Source organism: Echiichthys vipera (assembly GCF_963691815.1).
Source record: "Echiichthys vipera genome assembly, chromosome: 19".
Lineage (NCBI taxonomy): Eukaryota > Metazoa > Chordata > Actinopteri > Perciformes > Trachinidae > Echiichthys > Echiichthys vipera.
In genome coordinates, this window is record NC_139844.1 from 5453863 (window position 1) to 5472964 (window position 19102).

A 19102-nucleotide genomic window follows, 5' to 3' on the forward strand; every position below is an offset into this window, starting at 1 on the left:
TACACACCTGACGGGCCGGGCTCGACTGTGGGGAACCGCTGAGTTTGACCGGCAGACCCCAGCTTGTGCTTCCTTCGATGCCTTCGTCGAGGAGATGTTAATGGTGTTCGACCTGGGCTCATCAACAGCGGAGGCGTCCAGGGAACTGATGACCATCCGCCAAGGGAACCGGACTGTGGCGGACTACTCCATTGATTTCCGAACCCTGGCAAGGCGCAGCTCATGGAACGGGGCCGCACTAGTGGATGCCTTCCTTCACAGCCTGGCGGATTATGTGAAGGATGAACTCGTCTCGCATGACCAACCCTCAACACTCGATGAGGCCATCGCCCTTGCCGTTTGTATCGACCGCCGGATCCAGACACGTCGACGGGAGAAGGGACGCTCCACCCAGCCGTCTGTCCGCACTCTGAGTAATTCGGCTGCTCGGCCACCCTCTTCAGTCACTCCCCAGAGCCAGCTCGACCCGCCAGAACCCATGGAGATTGACCGTGCCTCTCTCACTCCTGCAGAGCGCCAGCGTCGCCTCTCGTCCAACCTCTGCCTGTACTGTGGGGCCAATGGTCATCGTGTCGCCACCTGTCCAGTAAAAGCCGGAGCTCATCGGATGTAGGAGGGATCCGGTTGAGCTCGATGATCACCCAACCCTCCACAAGCCGTAAGCCCCTGTTTCAAGTTCGACTTGTCCTCTCCGAAACCACCCATACTTTAGCAGCCCTGGTGGACTCCAGTGCCGAGGCTAACATCATGGACATCGAGCTGGCCCATCAGTTGGGGCTGGAGAGTCAACATCTGCCCTGTCCTGTCCCAGCCCGAGCTCTGGATGGCCATCTCCTTGGCACAGTCACCAGCGTCACTGCCCCCATCTCAATGTTGCTCTCAGGTAACCACCATGAAACTATCGGTTTTCACCTGCTCCGCTCCCGAGGCCAACCCCTCATCCTGGGTTACCCATGGCTTCGCCAGCATAACCCCCACCTTGACTGGACGACTGGGACAATCACTGAGTGGGGAAAGGACTGCCACCGGACCTGTTTGCGCTCTGCCATGCTACCCTCCTATTCGGTACCCACCGATTCTGTCCCTGACCTCTCTAACGTCCCCACATGCTATCACAGACTCCGGGAGGTATTCAACAAGGCCAAGGCCACTTCTCTGCCCCCACATCGGCCCTACGACTGTGCCATAGACCTCCGTCCAGGAACCGCTCCACCCAAAGGTGGCCTCTACTCTCTTTCTGCACCCGAAAGAAGAGCCATGGAGGACTACATCAACAACTCCCTGGTAGCCGGAATCATCCGTCCGTCTTCTTCCCCTGCTGGTGCTGGCTTCTTCTTTGTGGGGAAGAAAGATGGGTCCCTCCGTCCCTGCATCGACTACCGGGGCTTAAACGACATCACCATCAAGAACCGGTATCCTCTTCCCCTGCTCACCTCTGCCTTCGAGTTGCTCCAGGGAGCCACGGTCTTCACCAAGCTTGACCTGAGGAATGCTTACCACCTCGTGCGGATAAGGGAGGGAGATGAGTGGAAGACGGCATTTAACACCCCCACTGGCCATTACGAGTACCTGGTGATGCCATTCGGTCTCTCCAACGCCCCAGCAGTGTTCCAGACTCTGGTCAATGATGTCTTACGGGACATGCTGAACAAGTTCGTCTTTGTGCACCTGGACGACATCTTGATCTTCTCCCGTACCCTGTCCGAACACACCCGCCATGTCCAGCTAGTCCTCAATCGCCTCCTGGAGAACTCCCTATATGTCAAGGCAGAGAAGTGTGAATTCCATGCTCGGTCTGTGGCCTTCCTGGGATACATTGTGGCAGAGGGGAGCATCCAAATGGATCCAGCCAAGGTCTCTGCTGTGACTTCATGGCCTTTACCAGAAAACAGGAAGAAGCTTCAGCAGTTCCTTGGGTTTGCCAATTTCTACCGCAAGTTCATCCGAAACTACAGCACCGTTGCCTCCCCTCTCACCGCCCTGACTAGTCCCAAAGTGTCATTCTTCTGGACCTCGGCAGCCGACGACGCCTTCAGTATCCTAAAGTCACGCTTCACTTCTGCCCCCATCCTTCAGATGCCTGACCCAGATCGGCAGTTCATTGTAGAGGTGGATGCCTCTGATGTCGGCATTGGCGCTGTGCTCTCTCAACGAGCGGCAGAGGATGGCAAACTCCACCCCTGTGCATTCTTCTCTCATCGACTTTCGTCATCTGAACAAAATTACGACATCGGCAACCGGGAGCTGCTGGCGGTCAAGCTCGCTCTGGAGGAGTGGCGCCACTGGCTGGAGGGCTCAATAGTTCCATTCCTGGTCTGGACCGACCATAAGAATCTTGAGTACATCCGCTCCGCCAAACGGCTGAACCCCAGACAGTCCCGCTGGGCTCTGTTCTTCACCCGCTTCGACTTTACACTGTCTTACCGTCCTGGGTCACGCAATACCAAGCCTGACGCCCTGTCCCGTCAGTTTCAGAGAGACGATATGCACACCAAGGAACCCGTGCCCATCCTGCCTGGTCCCTGTTGTTGCTGCCCTAACCTGGGATGTTGAACAGCAAGTACAGGAGGCTCTCCGCAACCACCCTGGACCCAGTTCATGTCCTGCAGACCGTTTCTTTGTCCCCAAAGAGTTGAGATCCGAGGTCCTACAGTGGGGACACAACTCCCGTCTTGCTTGCCACCCTGGATCCACTCGGACCTGCCATCTACTCACCCAGCGGTTCTGGTGGCCGTCTCTAAAGAAGGACTTTCGAGAGTTTGTTCGTGCCTGTCCCACCTGTAACCAGAACAAGTCTTCCAACCAGCCCCCAGCTGGCCTACTCCAGGCACTACCTGTGCCCTCACGACCTTGGTCGCATGTCTCTCTGGACTTTGTTACTGGCCTACCCCCATCTGACGGCATGACGGTCATCCTCACCACAGTGGATCGTTTTAGCAAGATGGCACACTTCGTCCCCCTTCGGAAGCTGCCATCTGCCAAGGAGACCGCCCAGGTGGTCCTAGACCACGCCTTCCGGATACACGGGTTGCCAGGGGATGTCGTCTCGGACCGGGGCCCACAGTTCGCTTCCACCTTCTGGAAGGAGTTCTGCCATCTGCTGGGGGCCACAGTCAGTTTATCCTCTGGATTTCACCCCCAGTCCAATGGCCAGTCGGAGCGAGTAAACCAGGAGCTAGAGAAGGCACTCCGTTGCGTGGCATCTTCCAACCCCCGGGCCTGGGCAAAACAACTGACATGGGTGGAGTATGCACACAACTCTCTCACCTGCTCTGCAACTGGCATGTCACCCTTCCAGTGTGTGTATGGCTACCAACCTCCTCTCTTCGCCAGCCAGGAGGGGGAGGTCACCTGTCCATCAGCCCTGGCCTATGCTCGACAATGTCGCCGTACCTGGTCTCAGGCCCACGCCACACTCCTCAGATCTGCCACCAGCTACGCCATCGGGGCCAACCGTCGGAGGACTCCGGCACCGACCTACCAGGTGGGCCAGAAGGTGTGGTTGTCGGCCAAGGACCTGCCACTCAGAGTTGAGTCACGAAAGCTGGCTCCACGGTTCCTTGGTCCATTCCCCATCCAGAGGTTCATCAGTGCAACTGCTGTCCGGCTCCAGCTAACCAGGTCCATGAGAGTGCACCCCACATTTCATGTCTCCAAGATAAAGCCAGTTCACGAGAGCCCGCTGGTTCCGGCTGCACCCCCTCCTCCTCCTCCGCGTCTCGTAGACGGAGGTCTGGTCTACTCCGTCCGGCGACTGCTTCGGTCCAGGCGACGGGGCAGAGGAATTCAGTACCTGGTGGACTGGGCAGGTTACGGCCCAGAGGAGAGGACCTGGGTGCCTGCCAGACGGATTGTGGATCGGACTCTCATCTCCGAGTTCCATCGTCAGCGTCCTGACCAACCCTCTGTCCGGCGTGGCCGCCCAAGGGGCCCCCAACATGTTACCTGCCCGACACCTGACGCTGGGCCGGACCCGGCCCCTGACCTGGATTCTGACCAATCAGAGGAATTCTGACCCTCCTCCGGCTCCCCCTTCCGCCCGCCCGGCTTGGTGATGCTTCTTGGGGACTTCTGGGGCCGTCCCTTAGGGGAGGGGGTTCTGTCATGAGCTCTCTCTCTCTGCCTGGCAACTCACTAATTGTACTCATCAGCTTCACCTGTCTCTGCTCTGCTCCCGTTTACCTGCCAGCTGCAGTGCATTTCCCACTCACCACCTCCAGCATAAAGAGTCCTGCTTTTCAGCTCGGCCTTGTCAGACCGTCTGCGAAGTTGCTTCTGTATCGTGCTTCACTGGCTTTACTCCCTGACTCCTGTACAACCTGGACCTGCCTGTAAACCTGCCTGATCTTCTGCCCCGGAAAACCCGACCTGCCTTCGCCCCTGAACCTGCCTGATCTGCTGCCCTGGTAAACCCGACCTGTCTTCGCCCCTGAACCTGCCTGATCGTCTGCCCTGGAAAACCCGACCTGCCTTCTCCTCTGGACCTGTATGATCTTCTGCTAGAATTCCAGCTCCTCTGCAGGCCAGCTTGGACGCTCCACCACCACCTGCACGAGACGTCTCTTGGGAACACACACACAGGCTCACGACATCGCACTCCCTTTCCCTCTCTGGAACCCTCAATAAAACTCTTAAAACGTGACGCACTTGTGGTCCTCATCTGTCTGGTCCGTGATACAGACTGATCCTCGAGTAAAATAAAATGGAGCCAGTGAGTTCAGGGTGGTCTCATGAGGCTTTCTTTGTGCAGCTCAATGAGCCTGAATATCTGTTTGATCTTATTAACTAGAGTGTAAAAACACTGCTCAGGTAAACCGCTCAGTCATAACTCCTGTAAAAAATCGTATACTCTGATTTTTAAGCAAAGAGATTGGTGTTGAAAGTGAGTTCTGGAGGAGCTGGAGGTGGACGCTGTTGCCTTTGGATGGAGCCAGTATGATTCACTCTTTTTGCTAAGCTAACCAATCCAGCCTCATGTTTACTGTACAGACATGAAAGTGAAATCCATCTAAACATAATTGTGTGCAAATAAACATTTTCCCTAATGTCAAGCTTTTGTTTTCAAACTAAAACACTGAGTACAGATGTGTGGCAAACTGACACCACTTCCAGATTTGACTGATTTTAAAAAGTTCACTCAGATGTGTGCTGGCTGTAGTTTCTTTACATTGAAGCATCTATAATGTTAAACAAACTTCCAATCTAAATATAGAGCAAAGAATCTGTCTGTTTGTCCTTCACATGTCCAAAACCATTTGTCCAACCACTCAGTCTTGGCGGCAGTATTTGTGGCATGCCAGTGGAGTGCTTTGTCCAAGAGTGCTGCAGGAATGAGCCGTAAAATGTTTTCTGGCATTGTACAGACTGTTTCCCCGTCTGTGTGTTTTCTGACTCTGTTGTTGGTTGGATGTCTGAAATCAGGTCATTAACACTGGCTAAAGAGATGTGAACGTTTTGATCCAGGACATAAAGTCGGTCAGTAAACACTCCACTGTTATTGTTGCATGAAGAGAAACCGGATGAATCTAGCAGGCGGTGGAGTTGGTTTACAGTCTAATATTAGCTTTTTAACCTCTGGAGATTATGTTTACGCTTCAAAAATCATAAAACACTGTCGACTACAGAAATACTCCATCCTGCAGAACTCTGTTTGACCTGATGGTTTTGACCATAAAAGAACCCCCTTGGAAATATCTTTCAGCCCAACGTGTTCTCATGAATACCTTCATAGAAAATCTTACGTAAAGTTATGAACAGAAATTCGTAAAAATTCCTACAAAGACAAACAAGCTGCCGGACTGGAAGTCAATATACACTAAAGCAGAAGTGCAACAACGCACAAAAAACAACGTTATGTGACTGATTTTAGCCAACAAAAGTTGACGGTTAGAGTTAGGCATTGGAAAAAAGCCGTAACGGACAGATAGTCTGCCATGGAAAATCGCAGATCTGGAAGTGCAACAACACAACAAAAAACCCCAACGATTTTAGCCAACAAAAGGTGATGGTAATGGTTAGGCATGAAAAACATGTTGTTAGGATCAGAAAAGAGGCCGTTGATTGGTCTACTAAGGAGGGGAATTAAACCCCTGCTCCCCTGGCTTAAAGTCCTGTATTTTACGTGCCAGCAATCCCCCTGACCAGCCTCCCTTATATTAGGTCACATGCTTTCACTGTGGGGAATACACATCATAAATACGTAGAATAAACCAAATATCTGCACATTATTATTTTTTTTTTACATGTACGGAGAATGAATGAGAACACCTGTTCAGCCAAGTGCCCCCTGACCCTGAGAAAAAAAGCCTATAAGCTATAAAGAGGGACAATACAACGCTTCCCCATGTAACTATGTAATTAAAAACACATCAGTGTGTCATTTCAAATATTTAGAACCCATAATTCATTATTATAGTATCATTATTTTAGGAATTATCCCTGACTACAAACAGGATTTTTCTGTTGGATTTTAGATGACAGCAGAAAATAAGCTCTGTGGCAAACAAAAGTTTTTGAATCTCCACAAATAAAAAACACCTTCATGATTTTTGAAGCATAAATGCAAATTCTAGGCTGGAAATGAACTACACTGAACTATGATTATTAAATGAACTACATGATTACTGACCAATTTTATGTTGTAGAACAAAATCTGAGATCTGCAGCACTCCATTTGGTGGATGTGTGTAGATACAATGTTGGACATTTCAAGAGCTGTTCAACCGATGTACTTCACAGTTGGCCGGTGTGTTACTGAGGACCAAACGGAGTGCTGCATTGAGGGTAAGTGAGCATTTCTGAAGAACCACAGAAACACAGCGATACGGGGATCCAAGCAAACAGGTACGCTCCGACTCATTATGCGCTGAACTGACAGACCTGCCGGCTGGCTCCTATAACCCCACCGGTCCCCCACCACAGGTATGTCAACAGAGATGAACGTCCATCAACACCCATCGTTTTGTCCTCAACGACATCATTTAGTGTAATTATCTTGTCTTTTCTCTTCGGCAGTTATTAAAGACGAATTTTAAAAAATGCAGCTTGGAGATCAGCAACATCGATAAGCTCGTCATTTATTCATCTTTATTTTCTGTAAAAAAAACCTGTCAGGCATCTTGTTATTAATTACAGTAACCCGTATGATACTGACAGTAACCCATGAGGCTCACTTCTATAATTTAATTCATAGAAAAACAAGCATTTTTATTTAATGCTGGGGGTCTACTGTAGAGGGGCCCTGTGTTTAAAGAGCATCATTATTTGACTTTATTTTGCTCTCACGGTGTATTTTCCTAAGAAAGTTGTGATAAAATATGGTAAGTAACTAAGTACATTACTCGAGAAGTATAATACTTGAGAAAATGTACTTTACTTGAGTTTTTCTATTTTACGTCCACTCCACCGCAGAAGTAAACTACTACTTTTGTCTGACAGTTTGGTAACTTTATAGATTGAGATTATTAAATCAAAAATATCACCAACTAATAAATTACGATTTATTGTTATAGATTAAACTACCCAGAAGTTTATAAAGTCATTAAAATAATCTAAAAATCAAAACAAACAGAGTTGTTAAAAGCTGTTGTAATTCATGCAAAAACGCAGTCGGAATCTACAATTTCTGCAAATATTGGTCTTTTTAGAAGTTCAACTGTTGGGAAACAGATTCTTTCTGCTTCACAAAATGTCTTCCAAATAATTTGTGATGTCATAAATCATGCTGGTAGGCACCGCCCCTAAAGCCAGATTTTCACTGAGCTCAGAGAAACTTTCAGCAGGTAAATGTGATCTGCATTCAAGTGTCAAACTCTGCACACACATATTTCTGCACAAATATTCCACTGTAGGAACAAGAAGAGAACCATATTTTTAAGGGAGGGGGGACTTTAAACTAAAAAAAAAAGATGCACTCCCTCTCAAACACGAAACGACTGATATGAACAGGATGTCTGCAGAGCCTGGTGATTCACATCCTGTTGGGAAAAAGGTCACGCGAGGCCACTTCACAGGTTACATTTCCAGGTTTACGACTTTTGCCCGTGTGCAGCTTGTTGTGCTCAAGGCTCCGGCACACTAAGTCACAGTCGGGGTTCAGGTCTGTGGAAGCTCGTTAAACTCACTCTGAGTTCACATAACCCTGCTCCTGGAAAATACGACCATGTGACCATCGTTCACCACCAACAGACTCTGATACATGCTGTTACAACGACAACAACAACAACAACAACAACAACAACCACTACCAAGGAAAACATGAACCCATCACAGGTTTCCATGTCACCATGCTGCAGCAGTAATATCTGTACCACCAGAGGGCGCCATCTTAAAAACACAGCTGCAGGTTTAACTCGCCCTTCTGGAGCCATTTTTCTCCTGATCTGCAGTATGACATCACTGTGATCTGAGGGAACTACATTCATATTTTTTTCCTACATTTTGGACTCAAGAGTCACGTTGTATATTGATTCAAATACAAAAAAATCAGAATGAGAGTAAATGTAATTTTCATTTGTTTTGAGCATGAGAAATTTAACATGGAATTTATTGTAAACTTATTGGATTTACATGGTAAATGTAATGAATAAATGCAAACCAACAAAACTAAAAGGCTACATCAGGTCTGAACTTTTAAGTATACAAACATACAAACAGTAAAAAAACAAAAAAAAACGGTCAAACTCTATGAACTCTAAAGAAAAATAACATATATATTTTTTTGTCTGTATTACTGAAGTTTATTTATACTCATTCTCATTTCATTTATTTTATAAATATATTGTTTCAATTCTTAAATTCAGCATTATGTTGAGTTTTCAAATGTTTGAAATGTTTGTTCAATAAAGACTGAAAAATATTTTCAACCATAAAAATAAAAACTGCACTATTTATACTTTATTTATAATTAAAACTTTATAACGGGCCATCCTGACCTCTGTGCCTCCTCCTTACAATATGTATAATTCTTTATTTATTTATATTAACTACTGTATTAGTCATATCCATATCTTTGTTCCTTTGCACTATTATAACTATAAAACATATACATTCTTGTAGTTTAATAAGTCAGTTGTCTAGTATTGTACGTTTTCATTATGCATAATAACTGCTACACTCATCGTAGTGTTAACTGCTAAATACATGAAATAAATTTAGTGTTTTTCTGTTAGCACCCTCTGGTCGTGGGAAACCACAGTTCGTGTTTGTGTGGAACTGACAATAATTGGACTTGACGTGACTTGATGTTTGTGGTCTGTTTGTAGACGCCAACATCAGAGGAATCTAATACTACAATATTATTCCCCTGGTTATTTAAACCACATTAAGCTTCACCAAATGTTATTTCAATGTTCACTGGGAGCCAACAAGAAAAAAAGAATCTTTTGAGGAATCTGGGGAAACCAAGCCGGAAACAATTGGAAACATTCTCACTCAGAAATCAAGATTTCACACCATTATTATTACTTTTAAATCTCCATTTTAGACAGGGTGTTGGCTCACCACGGGCCTGGCGGCGCCAAAACAAATCTAAAATGTGATTTAGTCTTGAACACAAGGGTTGCATCAGACTTCCCCGTTGTCTGTCATTTTGACGGACAGTGTCCTAAACATTCGGACATAATGTTTTATTACTCGTCATTTTAATTTGGTAATGATATATTTCATTCTAATTCATTTTTTAAATAATATACAGAACAAGCTTACAGATTTTAGTGGCATGGAGTAGAGATGACTCCGATATTAACTAATTAGCTGGATCCAGCATTCAGATCCAGTCTTTTCTTTTTTATTAATACCATACACAGCAATACAGTTACATCAATCTAGTCACTTCAATTCTATGTTTGGAACACCATTTAGGGTTTAATATTACATTTTAAAAATATCTGTTTGCAGTGCACTTTACATGGAAGTGTTATTTACTTCTTTTTGCTGCTAATGTACACTTTATTTGGTAGTACATAATATTAGGTACATCTATATCCGTCTGGATCGGAAAAAACGATCGGTGATTCTCTAGCATGGAGAGAAAAGACGAACAGAGTGTGCACTCACTTTTCATGTCAACATCGAACAGATGAATGATTTTTTTAAAAACACAGCGTCTGAAAATGTAACGTACGTAATCGATAAATTCCTTTATCTTCCTTTATCCTGCACCGTACAGGTGTATTTGGTGCTATAAAGACGCGGTGAAAAGTCGCGATTGACAGCCATCTTATCAACTTGAGACTGGCTTCACTTTTGTCCAGTGGGAGGAAGTCACGACGCATCGTCTATCTTTATTTACAGCCTGTGGTCCTGACAGAGCGTCCGTATGTGACGAGTTGGAATGAGAACTGGAAATCTGTGTGAACCGGCGGGGGAGCAGACGCAGAGCAAATAAAATATGAGATTGGTTTGGTTCCCAGGCTGGCCCATTGGTGCAATGGCTGCCATTTTGTTTTGCATTTTATGTGAAGGTCAAAACCTTGCAAATGTGCCAGTCTCTCTTAGTATGGGACTGAACGTGAGTTAGATTTTATGCTGAAAGTTGGTAGTTTATTGTTTCCTTGCTAAAGGCAACAAATAATATTTTATAGACATAAATGTAGGTTCCCGTTTCCACTTTTGGCACTCGTTCAATCGTCCAAGCAGCGTGCTCTTAGCAGCTTCCTTTTCTCATAATTTATTTAGTGTTTTCTGGTCTCTGAGCGCTGGTATTTGTACCCATACGCTTATATACTTTGAGTACATGTGTGATCAGGCACCTGCACAGACATTTGGAGGGCTCTGACCTGAAGTTTTGGTGATTTGGTGTGACCTACATGTCACATGACAATATAAATCTAATCTAGCATGATTCAGCAATCATAACCACAAGATCTCATACACTATAAGTTTCGTGAGGTTATAGCAAGCAAACCAACAAGTCGGTTGTAAAATCTCTGGCAGTTACATTGAATCAAAACCCATTATTAACCCGGTTGATTCAAGTAAAAAAAAGAGTGATTTTTGTATTTAGTTTCACTTGATGAAGCACAATAACAATAGATATTGCAGGTATTTATATCATGTGACCTAAAGACTAACAACAGGTCAAACCATTCCTGTTTACACTTCCCAAGTTTTTACGTTCTTCCTGTTCGGCTGACATGAACGAAGCATTAATATGAATTGGGCGCAATAATGTGGGCAAGAAAGTAGCTAAACTGATGTAGCATAGAATTTTCACAATTGACTAAAAGTCGATTTATTTATGTACTCATGTATTTGAGTTAGCTGCATTTAGTCTGCTGCCTATTTATTAGCTAGCTAGCTAGCTATAATTGGTTCATGTGATAGCATGTTACTGTGGCACTTTTTTTTTTTTTTTTTTTAACAGAAATCCCCAGTCAAGACTTCTAAACCAAAAACTACACAATCAAACATTTTCATGCAGAAATCAGATCCTAAATGTGAAGAAATAAACTACATGAACCAAGATGCATACGACATTAGCATGTAGCAGCGTTTGTAAAATTGTCTGTTGTTGTCATTTCAGATCACATTCCTGCAGGAACATGTTGGATTATATATATTTTTGCTTTATATTTATTGTCAATATAAATATATTTATATTGACAATATATCTATTGTCATTTTTCTCACAGTGAACAGTGTCGCTCCACTATGTAACTGTCTGTTGAAGCTGTTGGATGGCGTTCAAACCGCAGCAGTGTCAACATGTCTAGCAGGTGTTAACTAGCACACTAAGGGGCAGCTCAGCAAAAGAGGGCGAGTGTTGTGCACGTCCCCCTTTTAGTGTTCATGCAAATGCCTGCTTTAGTTTACATCTGTGGCTCCAGAAGAAACAAAAATGCGTGAAGAGCCAAAGCCCCTGTTCAGGCTCCCACATTGTTTGGATGGCCAAGCCAAAATTTAATTTCTTTCCGTTGTGAGAGAGTCTGCCCGGCTCCACAGGGTTTGACGATATTTGACAATAAACTGGTGGATCAGCTGCCTGATCCGTTCGTTGCCTGCTTGGATTGGCAGGATTCTTTTGCAGGTAGAAGCCTGCGACAAACAGACTCTTACATACCTTTACTGGCATGCACGCAGACGGATGGAGAGCGACTGAAGGTATGCAGTTAGAGCGTGTGGCAAATTACAGTCTCGAACACGCCAGCGACAGTTTCACATCCATTGTGTTGTTACAGCCTTGCTGGAATCGAGTTTCTCTGGAGGTAATAAAGGTGAACATGATAGCCAAAGCAAACTGACGAACGGAAATGGAGCTTTTTAAGCCCAAATGTCTGCAGCGAGAATCCCCACACAGGCTGGAAGAAATCTCACTGGGCTGAAGGGAGTAAGACATGCTTTCTTCTCTCCATCAATAAGACCTAATGAGCCAGATCACCACCACTGAAGTGTGAGAACCAGTTCTGACTGGAGGCAGAGCAATATGACCCCGATACTGGCCCATCACACATATCAGTATCTACCAGTGTCAGCATACATATTTTCAGATATTTGCTGATATGCAAACCTGTTTTTTTCAGAACATATTATGCAGAAAACAATGCTTGGGGTGATTTTGAAAAGGTGCTATTTATTTTATTTGAACCCTTTGAAAACGGTTGTTGTTTAAGTGATCCTGTATAAAACGATTTGAAATAAAACCTGTAATACACAGCGTTAATTTGTTTTGCAGTTTGGTTCAAAAACTCAGTTTCAATTACGAATTACACTATCAACACTCCTTTACCCTTTCAATCTCTCAAAAACAAACACACAAACAAAAAATGTAACCAGTTCCAATAACTGACAAAGAGTTGAGAAATATTATGTGTCTACATCTGGAAATCTTTTTTTTTTTAAAGTCAAATTTAATGAATAAACAAGTCACATTTGTTTTCTATTTCAACACTTTTATCACAGCTTTATGACTCACATGACATTTAACTGAGATTGTACAGATTTTATGGATATGAAGATTGTCCTCAGGCAGAACCAATGGAACGAAATGTTCTCCACTTCCTGTCTGTCGTTTAAAAGCATAGTGGATGTTATGCAGATGGATGAGAGGTTACGTGTGCAAAATTTATTGCTAACATTAGATGTTTACAAAGCTAAAAGCCATATCAAACATTCCTAAACATATTTATCTAAGGCACATTAGCTGACGTTAGCTTAGCTGTGTTCCCAGATCTCGTGAGACTTTAAGGCCTTTTTCGTTGCTGAACCGAACCATACCGCAATGATTTATGTTTCTGTTACTAGTTTTAGCGCACTGAGCCGTACCTGAGATGGATCTTCACCACGGTATTTCCCCCAGGGAGTGCGCTGGACGTTAAAGCCGATTGGACATAGTGGCCAAACTGTAAAATTACAGCTTCCTGGCGGTCACGTGATATCACTGCGCCCAAAAAGACTTTTTCATTGACTCACATGGAGTGCAAATGGAAATCAAATGTATAAATCAGTGGAGACATTTTTTCTGAGTGAAATGACAAATAAATCTTAGAATTTTATCCATTCGGTCCGATAACATTTGTAAAGTCTAGAAGAGAAACGATTAAATTATTTAATCCACATTTAAGTTAGCAGAGCGCTAAACAGGAAGTAGAAGTCTCTAGTGCTCCTGCTGTCTGGACCGCACAGAGAGGTTGTGGTGATGATTAAAATGTTCAACAAGTATTTAATAAACACTTGATAAAAAATTAGAAAATTGTTCTGCAACTATTGCTTCTATAGGTATCATTATTAAAGTTATATTGTTTGGAAAAGGGTTTTCAGCGTTTCAGCGGCTAAATACTATGTTGATGGTTTGCAGGTGATGCTAACCATTTTCACCATCTTAGTTTAGCTTCATCTTAGTTCCAGAGTATTCTTCCCAGGAAGTGCGCCGGACTTTGAAGCCAATTTGACATAGTAGCCAAACTGTGAAATTACAACTTTCTGTTGGTCACGTGATATCATGGTGGCCAAAGAGACTTTCTTTTATTTCATTGACTCACATGGAGAAAGAGATGTCTTTAAATCAGTGAAATGACTCATGTTGATATCAGAATTCAAACCATTCGGTCCGATAACATTTGGAAAGTTTAGAAGAGAAACAACTAAATAATTTAATCCACATTCAAGTTAGAGGAGCACTAAACAGGAAGTAGCTAAACAGGAAGTGGAAGTCTCTAGTGCTGCTGCTCTCTGGACCACACAGTGAGGAAGTAATGTCGATCATCCAGGGATTTTTAGACCTTGAAGTTTTTTTTGTCTTCATGCTCCACTGAGCAGCTTTCATAGGAATGAAGTGGCTCCACCTCCAACACTGTATCCACTTATTGTATACATCTATGGTGGGAGAGCTGAGACAAAGAATTTGTTTTAAAGTTCTCAGCTTTTCTGTAGCTTCTCAGTGAATCTCTTTAAATTTTAGTTTCCTAACCAGCTCTAACTAGGGGATCCTGAGGCGTTCCCAGGCAAGTGTAGAGATATAATCTCTCCACCTGGTCCTGGGTCTTCCCCGAGGCCTCCTCCCAGCTGGACGTGACTGGAACACCTCCCTAGGAAGGCGCCCAGTGTTCATCCTTAGTAGATGATCCTGAACCACCTCAACTGGCTCCTTTCAACGCAAAGGAGCAGCGGCTCTACTCCGAGTTCCTCACGGATGGCCAAATAAAAAAATAAAAAAATATAAAAACACTAAAATACAAAGATGTCCGAAATACGCCACGGAATCCACACCTTCGAGCAGGTAGCCCAGCTGTGATGGAAACATGATGAGCCGAGCCGAGCCAGGACAGGTCTCAAAGTTAATTTTCTCCTGATCCGTCCGTCTGAAAAATGACATTTTAGTGTTTATTGAATATCAATGGTTATGGAGTGAGGAGAAAGGTCATAATCTGTGCTCACATTCACTTCTCCCATTGGGTCAACACACTCAGGACCTGCTTCTGGCACCGTGATGAACTTCACGGGACACAGGAACAGGCTAGTACAGGGATAATCAATTGGCGGCCCCCGGGCTGGATCCGGCCCATGGGAATATTTCCTCGTCTCCGTCTCAGCGCTACCGTCTCAGAGCGTCAAATACCAGCATGCTGGGAGACTTGCTCCACACGCTCTCCATAGGCGCGCAGCCACAACACTACCGGGCTCCCACTACGCTCTTCTTCGTGGGTTTCTAAATCCTCTTTGCAACAGCTCACTAAGCTCTGCTCTGTTGTTGTTCTTGTTTCTGTCTGGTTAAATCTGTGGTTAAATCACCACCGCAATGTCTCTTTCTACTCTGAAAAAAAGAAAGTCTGACAAAGTTCACCAGTGAATGGATAGAGACTTCGTTACTGAGAAGCCTGTGTTTACTTTGCAGACATATCTGTGTGTAAGGAGTATAACTTGATCAGGCATTTAAAAAAAAAAATCATCCTTACTTCAACACCACTTTCCCACTCAACTGTAAAAAATACTTTGCATTTACGTATGTTCATTTTTGTCAGTCCAGTTTCTGATGAATAAACTAATGTTTCATATGAGCTTGTCAGCCTGGTAAAGTAACTAGTTACTGAAGTAATCACATAAATGTAGTGGAGTAAAAAGTGGAAGTTTCCACTGATTTGTAGTGGAGCAGAAGAAAAAAGTAGCATGGAAATAAAATACTCAAGTAAAGGAGAAGAACCTCAAACTTCACCAATAATTGAGTGTAAACCTGGTTAACAGGTTTGTTCATTCAACAAGTTTGTTGCATTTTGAGGCCTATGACTAATATTTACATTGATAAAAACATAAAGATAAAATATGCACTCCTATGTCGCTTAAGTGATTTATAATACTTTTTAATGTGATGCTCATATTTTTCCGGCCCCTTATTTTGGTTTGCTTTTGTCAACCGGCCCAAATTCCCAATTAATTGAATCGCCTTGAGCTACACCGAGTTCAGCCATCTCACTTTTAATCTGTAGTCTCTGCATGAAGCGTCTGAAGATCATGATATTGTTTAAATTTAGATGTAGGTGATAGCTGTTGTTGTGAACGTTTCCATAAATAAGGTTTTAACAGACATATTTGCATTTAAAGCAGCTTAGACAGCCACTGCAGTCATTAGTCAGTCAGTAGTTGTGGGTATATGGACCATTAGGTTTTATATGGTGTCCAAGGTGCTTCAACAAAGACACGCTGGTGCAGTCCTGAGTTTTAAAAGAGTTGTTTTCTGCAGTGAACCATAATAGACCTCAGATGTCTGGCGTTGACACGGCGTACAGAGAGAGGAGTGGTGGAGAAATGTTTGAGAGTGAAAAAGTAACAGCGAGGACGGTGAAGCATGAGCACAGAGCAGATGTTGACAGGACACTCCTCTGAGACGCGACCCCCAAAAATATGACTAAGTGTGAGCGTTGGCGTGACAAGTGCTCACCCGGACAGAACAAGCAGAGCGGAGCGAGAGGAAATCTGTGGATTGAAGTTGTGGTCAGGACTCAGTTGACCACAGTTCATAATGATGAGATCGACAAGTATGAACACATCTCCCCTCAGGCCACACGCCACACGCTTAATTCATCAGTCTTTTGAACTTTTAAAAGCTTCAAGATATCTCCGATGACAAACTGCTTTAGGCATCTTTTTTTGTAGATTAAAGTGAGGGATATAAACCACATCAGGTTTTCATTTCAACTCGTCACTCGTTTCTAGTGTTTAAACTAGAAAAATGTTCTTTTAAGTGACTCATGAGGTGATTCAGCACTTCTCATGCATTACTTTGCAAAATATGGATTGCATTTAAATCAGGATTACAGATGCAAATGAGTCTAAAGTGGTTGAATAACTTACTCAAAATCATTAAACATCAGATGTCTCCTTCAGTCCTTTCACTGGAGCTGCTGAGTTGAGATGGAGCGCTCCAGTGAAATAACTATTTAACTGGGCGTGTAAAGATCACATCAGCCTCCACACTGACTCTTCTGCTGCAGAGAAGCTGAATCCTGCAACTTTGTTTCTAAAAACGGCAGCTCACTTGAACAAACTGGGCTGCGATGTTTCTTTTACTGTTCGGTTTTGCGTCTTTAACTTAAAGCTCCTTCACCTCACTGTCCTGACGTAAGGTTGGGCCCCAAACAGTACTTCAAAAAGGGCAGTGGTGGAAAGGAAGTTCATTTACTTAAATACTGTAGTTAAGTACAATTCTGAGGTACCAGCTGCAGCATTAAAGTGACAAGGACAATAATGCATCAATAAATATAATACAGTTATACGTAGAGGACTTTTACTTTAAAGTTTATTTCCATGCTGATACCTTTGTACTTTTACTCAAGTATGATTCTAATGCAGGACTTTTACTTGTTACAGCATTTTTTTAAATAATGTTGTGTTGTTACTTTTCCTAAGTACTTTTCCTTTTCTAAGAAATAATGTAGATCTGAATATGTTCCCTGAAAACACAGAAGTAGTCAAGACAACATCACACAACTCGTTCAGGACACAACGCTCTGGGTATTGGCGAGCCAAAAGCGTCCGTCTCCACGCAGACGACGCTCTGCTATGTAGAATATAATAACAGTGTTTCTGCAGAGGCACGTGAGATCTTTTTAAATGTCCGTTTAATTAATACCAGTCATGTTTCATTCCTAGAATAATTATAGGGCAGACTGTGGGCAGACATTTTTGATATACAATAATTTACAAAATCAAGAAAATGAGAATAAAAAAAGTGAAGCACAACTTATCAAGAAATTTTTTTTAAACGGTGACAAAAAAGTGGTTTTTCCCTTGAATTTAATTTAATTCCAAACCTGAAATGTAACATTCAATCGTTATGTGCTGAAAATACATTTCATAAGGGTTCATCACTAAAAATAAATTTAGCAGCCACTGGATTATAATATAATGAATAATCTCTATGCCCTGCTGACAGACTTGACAGGCTGGAGGTTGTTGGGACAGGTTTTACATTGCAGGAAAAATGTTGTAAATAACAAGTACTTTAAGTTGTAATAAAGTACTGAAAAAAAGTCACCGTAGAATTGATATCATTTCTCTCTGCAGCTCCAGAGACTGAAAGAGAAGGAGGGTTTACCTTGATGCTGATGGATCAACATCAGAGTGGTGGTGAGGAGCCAAAAGTAAGTGAGTAAGTCCATCGTGCTCGTCTGCTCAGCGTCCACAGGAGAAATTCTGCAGCTCAGTCAGAACGTTAGATTCCTCCAGAAAAAACACCCTTCACACACTCACAAACACACACACACACTCCCGTTGGTGCTCCTGCTGGATCAAAACACCTGAGCTTATTTATGAAGCTTCTCAGTCAACACTCGGGGGGGAAAAGTGAATGCAGAAAAATGTCCAGAAATGTGCAACAGTTGCCACCCAGGTGCAGAGGAAGCCTGGCGTCCTGAGGGGCTCCCGGGCTGCTATGGTTTCCAGACGGTGAGAGGATAATGAAGCCGGTTGGGAGCACAGCTACAGGCAGTTGTATGATAACAGATGGAGACTGGACTGAAGGAGGAGGAGGAGGAGGAGGAGGAGGAGGGGGAGGGGGAGGAGGAGGAGGAGGCCGGTTCTGCACTCACACACATCCACGTCATTAATCACAGCCTCCACCCGCCCTGAGCCGGTTTAGGCTCTCACTATGGTCTCAACACTTCTCCGTGTGACCTGAAGTCTCACCCCATTCCCTCTGGAGGTCTCAGAGGCCACCACAAGCGTGCAGATCGTGCAGATGCTTCTTTACCCATCAGAGGCCACAAGAGCATGGATGGTGTCCTAGTGCAAGTCCTCACAGATGTCAACTCAGTCAGATCAATGTCACTGAAACATGTCGAAGAGACTTTGTCCAGATTTATGAACATTAAACCATCATTCACAACATCTGGATTCGAGTTTTAAAACCAACTTTTCATTTTTATGTTGGAGAACTAAAGCTGTAAATTGTACATACACCATCAAACCTGCTCCATAATTAAAAAAGTTAGCATTGACCTTAAGAACTGAGCCCATAGCAGTTACATGAATGTACTTATTTTTTACGTGAACACCAGTCGAATCATTCTAAGATCAGAGGACAACTCAACTATCTAATCTCTCTCTTACCCCCCCCCCCCCGACTCTTTCTTGAAAAAAATAAAAGAGCCAAGAACGTGTCTGCAGCGTA

The 19102-nt window shown here is 43.8% G+C and overlaps 1 protein-coding gene across 1 annotated transcript in view; it reads right to left on the reverse strand.

Moving 5' to 3' along the window:
* The window catches only part of LOC310961636 (endothelin-2), a 40660-nt gene extending 22363 nt beyond the window's left edge, over nucleotides 1-18297 (reverse strand). Inside the window, exon 1 of the mRNA XM_083933782.1 lies at nucleotides 18029-18297. Coding sequence (XP_083789908.1) covers nucleotides 18029-18092 — 64 coding nt within the window. The 5' untranslated portion in view covers nucleotides 18093-18297. The remainder of the gene's footprint in view (nucleotides 1-18028) is intronic.
* Nucleotides 18298-19102: the final 805 nt, after the last annotated feature.